The sequence below is a fragment of the Camellia sinensis genome, unplaced genomic scaffold, assembly GCF_055761805.1.
Source record: "Camellia sinensis isolate YWXY unplaced genomic scaffold, ASM5576180v1 Unanchor14, whole genome shotgun sequence".
Lineage (NCBI taxonomy): Eukaryota > Viridiplantae > Streptophyta > Magnoliopsida > Ericales > Theaceae > Camellia > Camellia sinensis.
The window spans coordinates 3,757,495-3,770,919 of NW_028129020.1; the positions used below are offsets into that span (position 1 = coordinate 3,757,495).

The window sequence follows — 13,425 nt, forward strand, 5'->3', positions numbered from 1 at the left end:
AGATGAAGAAACTTTTGTAGATGAAGCAAGTTTTGTTCGTACATTGCTTCCCATGAAGTGGTTGCAATCCCACCTTTCATAGGTATTGAATGATCTTTGCTTCCGAGAAATGCCTACTATGCTATCTTCAAAGCCATTTGTTCCACTTTGTGTTGATTTGGTATCCAGCCCAGTTTTGTGGAGGATGGATGAGTTTATTTTGGGACTATGTGAGAAGCGTTATTTTGATGACATCTTGCTTCCAAAACAGCATGCTACATGGGTGGCTTATTTACAGCTCAACATGGCTTCGGTTGATGTGCATAAACGAGAACTTGTTTTGATGGAGGGATATTTTTTAGGGCGCTGATCTTGAATAAGGACTTACTACTTAATTTTGTTAGCCGTTGCATGTCCATTATGCTTCCATGAGGCATTGTTTTTGAGTCATTTTGTTGATGTCATTGTCTTTGAGTCATTTTGTTGTAGGACAAGTTGTTTTCTTTAGAGGAGGGGGAGTCTGATGTAGTTAGAATTAGTATGGTTATATTTTAGATCCATAGCAGTTGGTTGGAATTAATTGGGTCTTTTATTCTATAAATAGGTGGTTAGGCCCCTCTAGTATTCAATTTATATATTTGAGATTGTATTTTCAGAACTGAGAGCTCTTTAATCTCTGTATAGAGATTTTCTCTCTCTAATAAAATCCATTTCTTGATTTGGCTCCATCATTTAGATGAGTTGACTCTGATCTAATATAGTATGCCTGAGTTGCTTGTAAATTTGTTGCGGTATCTGATCAAATCTAATATATTTTGCTTGTATTGACTTTGGGTATGACCTAAATTTGTATGATCTAATATATTTTGCTTGTATTGACTTTGTGGGCCAAGCTTCTCATTCGGCTTGTGGTTTCTCATGGCTATATGGCTAGTATGGGAGAGATATCGAGCTTCACGAAACATGTAATAATCTTATCAATACACAAATGTATCACTTCCTTTAGGATTTTAGTTGTGCTCATAGTCATCACTATAGGATTTGGTCCAATATTTCCCTGACCCTCTTCTCATCAACAGATTTCTGACATGGATGAAGTGGTACTGTTCATTTGATAAATTCTTACCTCTAAATCTAGTCGGTTAACAACTATAGTTCTTTTCATTATTCAACCCCCCCCCCCCCCAAAAAAAAAAAAAAAAAAAAACTATAGTTCTTTTCATTCTCATTTTCAAGGGTTTCATAATTAGATATTGAAATGCGTTTCATGGTGGGAGTTGCCAGTTTAGTGGCTTAGCTCTGCTATGTGCTATTGAGAAAGTAAATTCCATGCTTTTGACCTACTGAAGCAAACAAATTTATTCAATCTTCACTGTTAACCTTACCATTATGCGGTTGCTGCATGTTGTGTAAATTTTAATTGTTCGAACTTTTATTGAGCCCAAATAATAGAAAAAGCAAGGAATTGTTCGTGTGTTCTGGGTATCATGCAACACACGTATCTCTTTGTTCAAGTTTTATTTTTTTAATTATTATTATTATTATTTATAATTTAAAAGGAAAAAAAAAAAAAACCGAATCCTGGAGATACGTAACGATGTAGAAAAAGGGAATTAGGTCTAATTCCATAATGAAGGCATTTATCTTATTTTTGGATGGGTGTTGGTTCTTTGTTTTTATTCTAGGGCTTGACAACAGGTGGACTTCCAACTTTTATTGATGTTGGGAATAGCTTTGGTGCCCCTGCAATTGTTGAAGATAACCTGATATATCAAGTTTGTCCCTACTCTTGATCATATTTTTGTGTTTATTTATTTATTTATCTTAATGTATTTATTGGCCATAGTTCAAATTGTGATTTCTTACCACTTGATTATATGTGTCTACAGCTAGTTCATAATGGAAAGCGAGTGATAATGATGGGGGATGATACATGGTTGCAGTTGTTTCCTCACCATTTTAATAAATCTTATCCCTTTCCCTCCTTTAATGTTAAGGATCTTCATACGGTATATTGCTAACTGTTTCGTATATATTGAAAATGAAACTTCAGTACTAACTTTATTGTGCATCAAAATGTAAGTGACATTTTTCTGAAGTTACTAGATTATTTTTGTTCTTATTTCTTCCTTGCTTGAACCTTCATGACATTTTTCTACTAGGTCGACAACGGGTGCACCACACACTTGTTCCCATCCTTGTATGAAGAAGATTGGGATGTTCTTATTGCACATTTTCTTGGTGTGGTATGTTTGTGTCTTGCTTCATTTACCACAAAGAATTGATTATCTTTGTTTATTATTTCTTTAGGCCAGTTGATGTTTACTCCATATTTGGTGTTGAGATACATAAACATATTGTGCTATGCAAGATACATATATACCTGTTCACCTATCTATTCTAGCATTGAATTTGTCACCTATCTATGTATTCTAGCATAGAATTTGTTCAAGTGATATTACAATGTATACTATATTATTAGTCTCCATGTTCTTTGTCCTCTAGAAACTAACCCAAAATGTCGTAGGATGATAGCTGGGGAATGATTAATTTCTTGGCAGAAAGTAATGGACAACCTTTTTAATAGGGAGATTCATCAGATTGCCAGAGAGGACTGATTATCAAGCAAGCTTCTAATATGGGGCCTTTTATACATATAAAAGGATGAATTTTGAATCATTTTTTGGCACAACCGAACCAATTAATAATTTAAATTTTATTTTAAATTTTTTAACTTTCATATTGTTGAGTATAAAACTCAAATTATTAGCCGCGTGAATAGGTCAACTGTTGCGAGTGAACTATGATAGGTGTGAGGTGCTTTTATAAGAAGTGGGACTTCTCAAATGCTGGAATTATGAGGATTTGGAATCCCATTCCCATTCTCATTCCCCCTCAAGATTACCATCATTCAAAAATAGTTGTTAAGGATTAAAATAATCCATGCTGGATTACTAAATAAAAAATTAATGAACTATAACAAGGTACCTAAACATCACCATTTTCCCAATTTAGCTGCAAAAATTCTAATCAAGCTTTTTTATCCAACTTGTCAATCAAATCCAATTAATTGATTGAATGTGAGATTTAATTAATTTCAACTTTGAAAAGTTTATTTCCCCAAAAGCAATTGTAACAACTATACATAATAGTATTTTATACACAATCTAACATTTGGGAAACAATCATCCATTAGTTTCAAATAATTCACCACGTCAACAGTTGTTTGGTTTATTTTTAGGGTGCCTTTTTTTATGAACAAGTATAATAGCAGACATTTTTGTGGGGTCCTTTTGCAACCAGTTTTTTTGGGGCCCAAAGCGGCTGCTTACTCAACTTGTTCCCAAAACCGGCCCTGCGGATTATGAGAACTCCATCATGACTAAAGTCAGGCATATGAACTCCCACCTTCACTTGGAAATCACACTACTTTGAAGTCACTCCTAATGCACTGAGCGAACTCCCACTTGTCTTGATCTCCACTCAACTCCACCCACTAGCTACTTCTCTCCTAGTCCTTAACTGATACACAAATCCACAAGATGACCTTTTAAAGCCATGCATCAAATTCTCACGTCCCACATAACATGCCACTCAACGTCTCTTAGCTAAGCTAATGTCATGACCCGAACCTACCCCTAGAAGTTTGGATCATAACCGGCCGGTAATCACTTGATTACCTTCGGCCTCAAACAAATATACAGAGTAATTATAGTAATAGGGCCAAAAGCGGAAGTATACAACAAAAGAATGAGTCAATTGAGTTATACTAATATGAGCAAAATGTAACACAACCACGTCATTTACATGACTATGCAAAAAGAATATAAGTATCAAGGAAAGTTGTGCATAACGCTTACAAAACCCAAGACCATATTAGTAAAACAAAGTAAGGTCAAAATATGATGTGAGTCAAGGACAAAACTCCATCTCGGAGGCACGACTTGATTGGGTCTCAAAAAGGATAGCTCCTGAAGCTGACTTTAAGGGTGTGCTCCATGCTGCGGGTTACATATGTGTGCATACATAAAATTGTATGAGCGAAGCTCAATGAGTAATAGCAATACAGTAAAACAGTGTAACTAGATAGTCATAAGATTTCCACAATACCCATCATCGAATAAACAAAACGGCCTTAGGCCCAATCATATATCAAAATGGCCTCGGGCCTAACATATATCAAAACGGCCTCGGGCCCACATTGCACATGTCCTATAATGTTAATGGAGTTTCTCATTTCAATCAATTCACCAAGTTGGCACCAATCACCATTCATGGTTCGAGATACACAATAAGAAACATATATATATGATATTATTACTCACAGTGATGATTAATCTTGCGGCGTTTCCTTCTACACACGACCTATACCAAACATGTTACACATACGTATTCGTTAAATAAGTCGTTCATATCATGTACATCTTCTTTTAATGATTTGCAACCCGTGTTAATGGTTCCTAATAATGATTTTACTCCCAAAAGGGTTTAAATAAGGTTGGGAATGCATTCCGGAAGTCGAGAGCATCGATATAAGAAAACAGGATTTTCCCCCTGCCAAGTTGCACGTGCGGCGGGTCCAACTGCTCGAGCGGTCTGGCTCCACACGTGCGGAAATTTCAGCCGCTCGAGCGCCCAGTCTTCCAGATTGGTTCAAGGTATGGGCCGCTCGTGCGGAGCCCGTGGCCGCACGAGCGGTCTGGGCACACCCAGACAGTCCGAAAATGGTGAAAATTGCCAAACCTTCCAAAATCATTTCCAAGCTCAAATTCATGTAAAAACAACTCAAAAACATGATATCTAAGCATGACCCAAGTGCAATTCCATATTAAACATATCAATCTTGCATCAACAACAATTCCATGATCTCATCTATCTCATATTCTCATAATTTACATCCTCAAGCTCAAAACATAAATGAACATGGCAAACCTTCCAACAAATCTTAGTTACATGAACCAACTAGGGTTTATTTCATGGATTAATCATAGGTTTGAATTCAAATCAAACAAAACAAAGAAGAGATTAAGGTTCTATTTCTTGCATTTAGTTCAACCCATTAAACAACCCAAAACCCTAGCTCAACTTTTCAATTTCTTCTTGATTTTATGCCAAAGATGAGTTAAAAGACAGAGATTCAAGTAAATTTCCATACCTTAGCTTCAATCTAGGGTTTTCCCCCTTGATTCCCTTCAAATCTCTAGCTCTCTCCTCTTCCTCTCTCTCTAACTTACACTTTGTGCTCTCTTCCCCCAAAATGAAGAACAAATAGGCTAATCCCCCATATTTAACTCAATAATCTTAATTTATTCATTATGAATCTTAATTTTTCAAAATCTCACCAATGGCTCTAAAAATCATACTAATCATTACTATGAAGTCGATTTTCGTTTATCGCGCCTCTACGGCCTTCAATTTCAGTTCAAAGTTTCAATTGTAACAGATATTCCTACTTTCAACAAATATTATTCCAAATTCACTTAATCAACATATTCAAACTCGAAATTTCAAATAAAACATATAATCACATGCATAATTAAGCATAGTACAGGTTGGGTTATTATAGCTAACCCATCCAACCACCCACCGATAGGGTTCCTATGTGCAACTTATAGCTCCCAAGTTAATGCAGTGGAAGAAGATGAAGAGCAGAATTTGAAACAACAAGAAAATCACAACTCTTCTACAACTCTCTTGAATTTGAAGAGTACCATAATTGTAGGAAAGAGGAGATTTCCCTCACTGAAAATGTATATCAATTATCAAAATTGAATGGCCTTAAGGCCTACAATCATTATTTATAATAAGAAAACCCTAACCTAGATAGGAAACAACTGAATAAAGGTATTTCTTTAATTAATGCAGCAAAAATCAAAGAAAATAACTAAATTACCAAAAATAGCAAATTTGAGTTAGGCTCAAATTTGGACACCAGGAAGAAAAATTAATGTTTTGAAAAAAACGTAGTCAAAATTGGATTCGTCTAGACCAAGTAATTAACAAATCAAAACTTTTCAAAAATGGATAAATTGTCAAATTGAAAGCTTAGATGTTGGAATTTGCCCAAAATCCACCGGTATCCACAGTGCAACGATGGAACCTGATCTCCACAATGTTTTCCATGTGCCTATCCATACATATCTTCTAGGAACTATGGCCAAGCACTCTGCATCACAAGTACACCAAAACCACAAACCTCTCCCCCATTTAGTTTTAACACCAATTTAGTTTCTTGCAATTGAACCATATCCACCCTTGGGTCTTACCTGTCCTCATTAGAACATTCGTTTGTCTTTTCTTAATCTCTTGGAAAATCCATGATACAACATAGACCTTCACGAGGTAATTGTAAGAGGTCCTTTCCCCTCCACTTTGACCACATTTCCTCTTCTATTCCTTTTTGCTTCTCTGTTCTTTGATCAACATAGTTCGACTGTATTTACAAAATTTTCAAGGTAACTAAATGGGCTCCACAAGTAAATTTTTGGGTGATTGGTTTTGGTTTGCACTTCTAAGTTATGAAGGAGTTTATTTTATATTGTTTTTGGAGAAAGGAAATTTTTTAAAGTTTGACGGTAACATTTTTCTCTCTTTAGTTTTTTGAGAAGCAAGCTTTGAGGAAGAAATTTGTTTGAAATATGTACTTGCCAAAAGAAAAAAAAAAAATCATTTGTACACATTATTTGATTTCCCTTGCCATTCTTATGAACATATGTATCTAATTCATATCAATTCAAGAAACCTTTATATCAATTACTTAGGATGGGTACATAGATCTGTTTCTTCCAATTGGCTCTAATAAAAGCCATATCCTTAATTAAGTCTAAAGCAATTATGTCCTTTTTATTGTTTCAAATCATGGGCTACTTGACCTTTTTGTATTTCTTTTAGAACTTCAAAGAACTTCTCGTAATTTATCTTTAGTAGGTTCAACATCCACTACCCTAATGCATTCATTTGTAAGAGGCGGTGGAAGTGGTGTCAGTGCGTCGTGAGAACCACATCTCGACCTCAACTTTCCCTTAGCACCTGAACTAGAGCTTGTCCCTCTAAACCACTTTTGTGGGAGGAAAGACCTATTAACCTAAAGAATCCAAATCATATAGAAGTCATTGTTGAAAAACAAAAGCAAGAGCGTATCTCAAGAAGCGAATGAGCGTGTTGAGGTGGGGTAAATTACACTTTGCACCCTTATACTTTGCACCAAATCTTACTTTGCACCAAATCTTACTTTGATCCCTACACATGAAATCGTGACGGTCAATTTCTTACACTTCTATTCAAGTGTCAATGTTCTCCTTCTATTACTCCATTGTTTGAATTGTTAACAGAATCCAGTCATGTGACAATCATGTGATTACAAAATGAGGCCAAGAGAGGAAAGTCATCACCATTTTCCACCAATACACACTTTGTTCCATGTGATAAGAATGTGAGAGTTATGAAATACAATATATATAAATATATGTTTATATGCTGAAAATAGGGATTTAAAGACAAGAAAACAGAGCTTTTGAAATGAAAAAAGGCAATAGATAAATCGGAGAGAAATGAAGAGGAATAGAAAAAGTTATACTATGGAAAACATAGTTTTGTGATTCCAATTTTTGCATAACCCTAGTTCATCTCCTTAATTGTTCACAATTTGCATTTCGTTTTTGCCAAATACAACCATAATTTGATGTAAATTTTGGGATGAAATGTGTATAAGTGAGAAATGGGGGTGCTTTTCTCCTCTGCCCTCATTTCGTAGTCATATATGCTTGTCACATGATTGACTTCTGTCAATGACTTATACGGTGGAATAACAAAAAGGGGACATTGGCACTTAACTAGAAGCGTAGGGGGTTGACTATCACAAATTCATATGTAGGGACTAAAGTGGAATTTAGTGCAAAGTGTAAGGGTGAAAAGTGTAATTTACCCAAAATTCAAATAGAGCGTTATAATCTTGACCCAAATGCGTTGAAGATATATATCCACTTGTTTATTTAATACAATATTTATAGTTTTGCTACAATTATACTTCATAGAATGCGTCTTTAACCTAAAAATTTAGATTTTGAAATGTCTAGAATTTTGGCATAGAGTTCACTTTTCCTCTTGTTTTGTTAACTAAAACTATATAGTCTGCAAAGAACATTCACGCAGTACTTTACGTTTCTCTTTTGTATCCCTTCTTTGGCAGCTAAAATGTTGAAGAAGCTTTAAAAGACATTTTTTGTGGGGTGATCTTGTAGGTGAGTTCAAATTTGGCTCCATTGTAGAAGAATGGAAACCTCTGGAGGTGAGAAACTCCTATGGAGTGAGCTCATGGAAGCATTTGAAAAGGTTGATAGTGCTTATTCTAGAAAGCTATTTATGGGATGTGATGAAAGTGAGGTTTTGGCATGACTTGTGACATGGAAATGCTCCTTTGTTTGTGGCATTTTCAAACCTAAATTTCATTGCTGCGAATAAAAATGACATAGTGATAAGTATATGAGAGTTATAGACTTGAGCTTGTTGGGAGCTGACTTGTATTTGAGCAGTGAAGGATTGGGAGTTGGAGGTGGTGGATGAGTATTTTGATGCTTTGTATAGGGTGTCAATGCAAAGAAGAGATGATGGGATGTTATGAAAACAAGGGAAGCTCACAAGAAAATCTTTTCATGATTTCCTTAGAGGTGGCAAGAAATCTTCTTTGCCTTGGAAGAATATTTGGAAAGTGGGGTGGCCTTGAAAGGTGGTTTTCTTTGTGTGTTCAACAATTTTGGATTCTGTTCTCACAATTGGTAGTTTGGGGAAGGGGTATGATGCTTCTAAATAGATGTTATATATGTATGTGAGTGGAAGTCTGTATAGATGAAGCAACTCAAATAACTCTCTCTAATTGGGTCTTCCCTTATCAGAGAGGTGTTCCCTGGTTTTGGAGAGTTTCTTTTGTCCTTTTCTCATTAAAAATACTTAATTGAACCGATAAGGGAGGAACCCCTCTCATCGCAATTGGGTCTTCCCTTATCAGTCCAAAGAATTGCGATGAGAGGTCTTCTTTGGACCGACAAGGGAAGAATATTTTTTCATTAAAAATACTCTCCAAAACTAATACTTAGGGGTCATTTGTTAACGTTTTTGTTTCCTGTTTTTGTTTTCATTTTTTTTTTGGTAAACTGAAGATGAAAACTTGTTTGTTATATTGTTTTCATTTTCAAAAAAATGAAATTGTTTCAAAATTTTTGAAAACACAAAAACAATGTGTTCACTTTTTAAAATAACTTTTCATTTTTTCCTCTCACCCACCAACTTCAGCCACCACCCACCGCCACCAACAACCACCACCCACCGCTGGTGGGTAGTGAGCTCCGGCCAACCTCCGATGACTCTTCGTTGGGTCAGCGTTCACCATCGTGATCTTTAGCCACCTCATGACCTCCAGCGACATCCGACCACCAACTCCGGTGGACACCTCTAGCCACCCGCCACTACCGGTCACAACGTCTATCCACCCTACATCTCTGGCTACCAACTTCGGCAACTCATCAAAGATATATATTTATTTATTTTCAAAATATTTATGTACGCCAAGCAAGTTTTCTATTTTATTTTTTTTCAAAAGTAAATGAAAATATGTTTCTTGTTTTTTTGCAAACTAAAGACTAAAAACGTTAACAAATAAGGCTTAACTGTTCTGATTCATAAAAAATAGGTTCAGCTGTATAAAATTTATTACTAACATTATCTCTGTGCAAAGAACACCTCTTTTATAGAGGCATTTAAAAGGAGCCTTCGGTTCAGTGGCTGATATGGGACAATTAAGTTTTGTGTGTTGCTCAAATGATGTGGCAATCCTCAATTGTTGAAGGACAACCTCCGTGTCAGTTTCTTTTCTGGACAAACAGCCATCTCTTTGTTGTGAATAACAAACACAACGAACTTGATTTGTTAATTGGATCCATGCTCAACCAAATTAGAAAGAAATTGGTGGGAGTTGCCCTTCATGGAACAGATACATGTATTTGAGATTGAAGGAAAAGCACAAGAAGATGAATACATGTTTAACTTCCCTCATCTAACCCACTCTACCTTGAATCAATCTAATTATAAAAACACTTCTTCATATCAAAATATTGATTTAAGAATAATGCTATATGCACCTATTAGTGTACTAACTAGTGTACCAATTGATGATGTGGCATAATTTAAGGTGTTTTTGGTATTTGTAATTTACATAATTGGTGTATGTAGCACCACCATTGATTTAAATGTGAGAAATTGAGCTTAAGAGTCAAAAATGCACAAGAGGTTTCGTTTGAGTGTTACTTTAAGGTTTTATGTTTGGTTTCCTTTGTCAAACTATGTTGTTCAAGAGGATGCAAGTGTTTTAGAAGGGTTCAAAAAGGGTGGGAGGTAGAAGCTTCGAATGCTGTAAGGAGTTTCAAGACATGTTGGCATGTTGGGATGGGATCTAGGGCTGTGAAGTTTGGGGGTCAGTTGGAGGCAAGCAAGGGAGACGATGACACACTAATAGGGGTAGATATTGATACTGAAAGTTTGGAGTCAAAGGAAATGAGTTGGGGGTTTCTGGGGTACATTTGATTAGGGTTAAGGAAGGGGTTCTGGTGAAGGAATTGGGTAGAGATGATGGCTTTGTTTGGTTAAACTCTCAAAACATAATTTTTGAAAAAAAATTCCAAAATTTTGTTTGGCTGGAAATTTTTTGAATTTTTTTTTTCCAAAATTACTCTCTCATACACATCAGTCAATCACTTTTTCTCTCTCCTTCTCAATTATTTTTTCTTTCACACACATTTACTTAACTACAATAAAATATCAAATCATCTCAAACCCCTATATTCCAAAACTATTTTCAAAATATACAACCAAACAAATCAAAAAAATTTCTAAACTCTTTCCCCAATTTTTTTTTGAAAATTTATCTCCCAAAACCAAACCAAACACACCCGATAATTTTGAGATGCCTTCTCTAGCTCCTTTGGCTATACATTCCCCATATCATGTAGGAAAAGGAGATAGTAGGAATGTTCTATTGGAAGTTATCGAAAGGCATCTATGTTGGAAGCTTTTGAAGCAAGGGTGTGAAGGGAACCTTACAGAGCTTTAATATTGAGAGGGACAAGCATACATTTTTTTTTTTTTTTTTTTTGTGGTTGAGAAGAAAAACAAAAAAACAAAAAAAATGTGAGTTTTTGTTGTGTTCACGAAATAGTTTAGTGTCATGACCTTGGATTTTCCAAGCCAACCGTGCGGCCTTAGATGGTTGTCAACCCACTTGGTTTACACATAAGAAAGCCTATTTGGAAGTGAGCTAGAGAAGCTAGCGCGCGCAAGGATTTTAGAGAGAGAAACATTATAGACAGAAGCAATTGGAGAATATTTTTCTTGTATTCATTTGATTTCCCTTGAATAGTTTGGGCAAATAAGGTCCTCCCCTTTGTGTAAGCTTGGAAGAATATTTTAGAACCCTATTTATGGAGAGTATTCTAGATACTTCTCTCACCTCCTTTAATAGATTATTCTAGAATGTACAAGAACAACATACACAACCTTAGGATTATGTACTATTCTCTAGATCTCTCTACATGATGACTCCACAAGGCCCTAGAGAATTCTAAAGAGTTCCATAAACCTTTTAAGTTTTCAAGCATCTTCTAGAGTCGTCCAGGGAGAAATGCCACTCCAAATTGCAAGGTTGTGACATTCTCCTCCACCTAATGCAGCGACGCCCTTGTCGCGTCTTCTTTCTAGAAGCTGCCAGTCTTCTCCTTGCAGTGCCACCAATCTTCTCCTTACATTGCCGACATGTTTATGCTACTTCAAACTAGGTTCACCCTATTCGCCAATATCCACTCTGCCTCTTTGTCATGAGCTCTCATGATGTCCATTGGTGTTTTCTTTGACTTGCCCTTCACTTGGGCCACCCTCGTCAATTTGCACATTCCATGGCTTGACAACTTTGTTGTGTTTCGGTAGGGATAGGTCGAGGTGTTCATTGATTGGTTGGGCCCTTTATTTATTAGTTTCATTGGGTCTCCTAATGCTTAGACGAGATGCCATTTGGACAATGGCCGGAAAGGTTTTCTAAGAACTTGCCAAGGTGGAGTCCTCAATATTCATGAACCAATCGATGTTACACTTTCAAGTGGCTAAAACTATGAGCTAGCTACTGGCTTAGGCTAGGGTTTGAAACTGATTTGTAGAGGTGAGTTCAATTTTGAAGGGCAGCCATCATTGTGTTTAGAGCTGACCTGCTTTACCGGTTGGTGCTGAATAATTGCGTAGGCAAAAGGGATGCATGGTAAATTGGCAGTGGTATGCCCTTGGTAGGTGTGGAAGTTAAGAACTATTGTTTGTGGAGCCTGAAACAAGACTAAACCTAATTAGATTAGGAAAAAGAAACAAGGAAATTAGTGTTTGGGTAAATTTAGACTGTAAACTATTTTCTTGTTGGTTGAGGTTTTTCATTTTTAGTTTACGTTTTGGTTTCCGTATTAATTTAGGATTGGGTTTAAGGCTAGCTCTATAAATACACCCATGTAGCTCTATGTTTTTAATTCGTTCATTAGTTTTGTGATCTTAGAGAGAGATACACAATAGTGAGAGTGAGAGACAGATCATTGTAGAGAGAGTTTATGAGATTGAGTGTGAGAGACTCTTGTAATTTCTTTCATATTGATCTTGGTAAATCCATAGTGACTCAGCGGACGTAGCCCTTGATTTAGGTGAACCACATAAATCTCTTGTGTTGCTTTGTGAGTTCGTTTTTTCTAATTCTCTTACATCTCCGTTTAGATTCATTGTGTGTGAGATTGTTTGCTCAGGTCCTGGAGTTTGGTATTAATTATATATATAGTAACAAGTGGTATCAGGGCATTGGTTGCTAGAGCAAGAATGATGGTGGACGAAGGTAAAGTGAAAATCGAAAAATTTAGCGGTCCAAACTTCGGATATTTATCTTCCTCTCGCAGGTGTGGCCAAAAAGTCGGAAACAATGGTCCTGTTTGGTGTAGCTGTTAAAACAGATTATAGATTATAGCTTAACAGATTATAGATTATGACTTTAATTAGAAGTTGTTAATCTATTTGGTATAACTGTTGGATTATAGATTTAAGTTGCTGAGTAATGTTTGTTAAATAAGCTGTGAAGTAGCTTTTTTAATTAATTTTTATTTTTTATTATTCACTATGTCTACATTTCTCATTATTTTCTCGTAAAAAATAATAATAATATTTTATAGTCCATTTGGGTCTTTTTCTATTTTTAAAAAAATAAAAAATAAAAAAATCTAAGAGAGTAACCGTGAATTAACATGTCCACAGCAGAAGCTAATAATCAGAAGCAAGGGGTGAGCAGCTTCTCAGAATCAGCTTTTTTGACTTAAAATAAGTTGTTAGAACAGAAGCTGCTTGAAATAAGTTTAACCAAACAGTTCAAAATAACTTTTTAAA

General features: G+C 35.8%; 1 protein-coding gene across 3 annotated transcripts in view; it reads left to right on the forward strand.

The window, feature by feature from the left end:
• Window positions 1–13,425, forward strand: part of LOC114301370 (uncharacterized) — a 61,538-nt gene that overhangs the window by 13,899 nt on the left and 34,214 nt on the right. For all 3 annotated transcript variants that reach the window (XR_014358176.1, XR_014358177.1, XM_082911910.1), the window contains exons 5-7: window positions 1,665–1,754; window positions 1,869–1,988; window positions 2,142–2,225. Coding sequence is in view for 1 of the 3 variants with exons in the window: in XM_082911910.1 (XP_082768036.1) it covers window positions 1,665–1,754; window positions 1,869–1,988; window positions 2,142–2,225 (294 nt within the window). In the remaining 2 variants the exon portion in view is untranslated. The remainder of the gene's footprint in view (window positions 1–1,664; window positions 1,755–1,868; window positions 1,989–2,141; window positions 2,226–13,425) is intronic.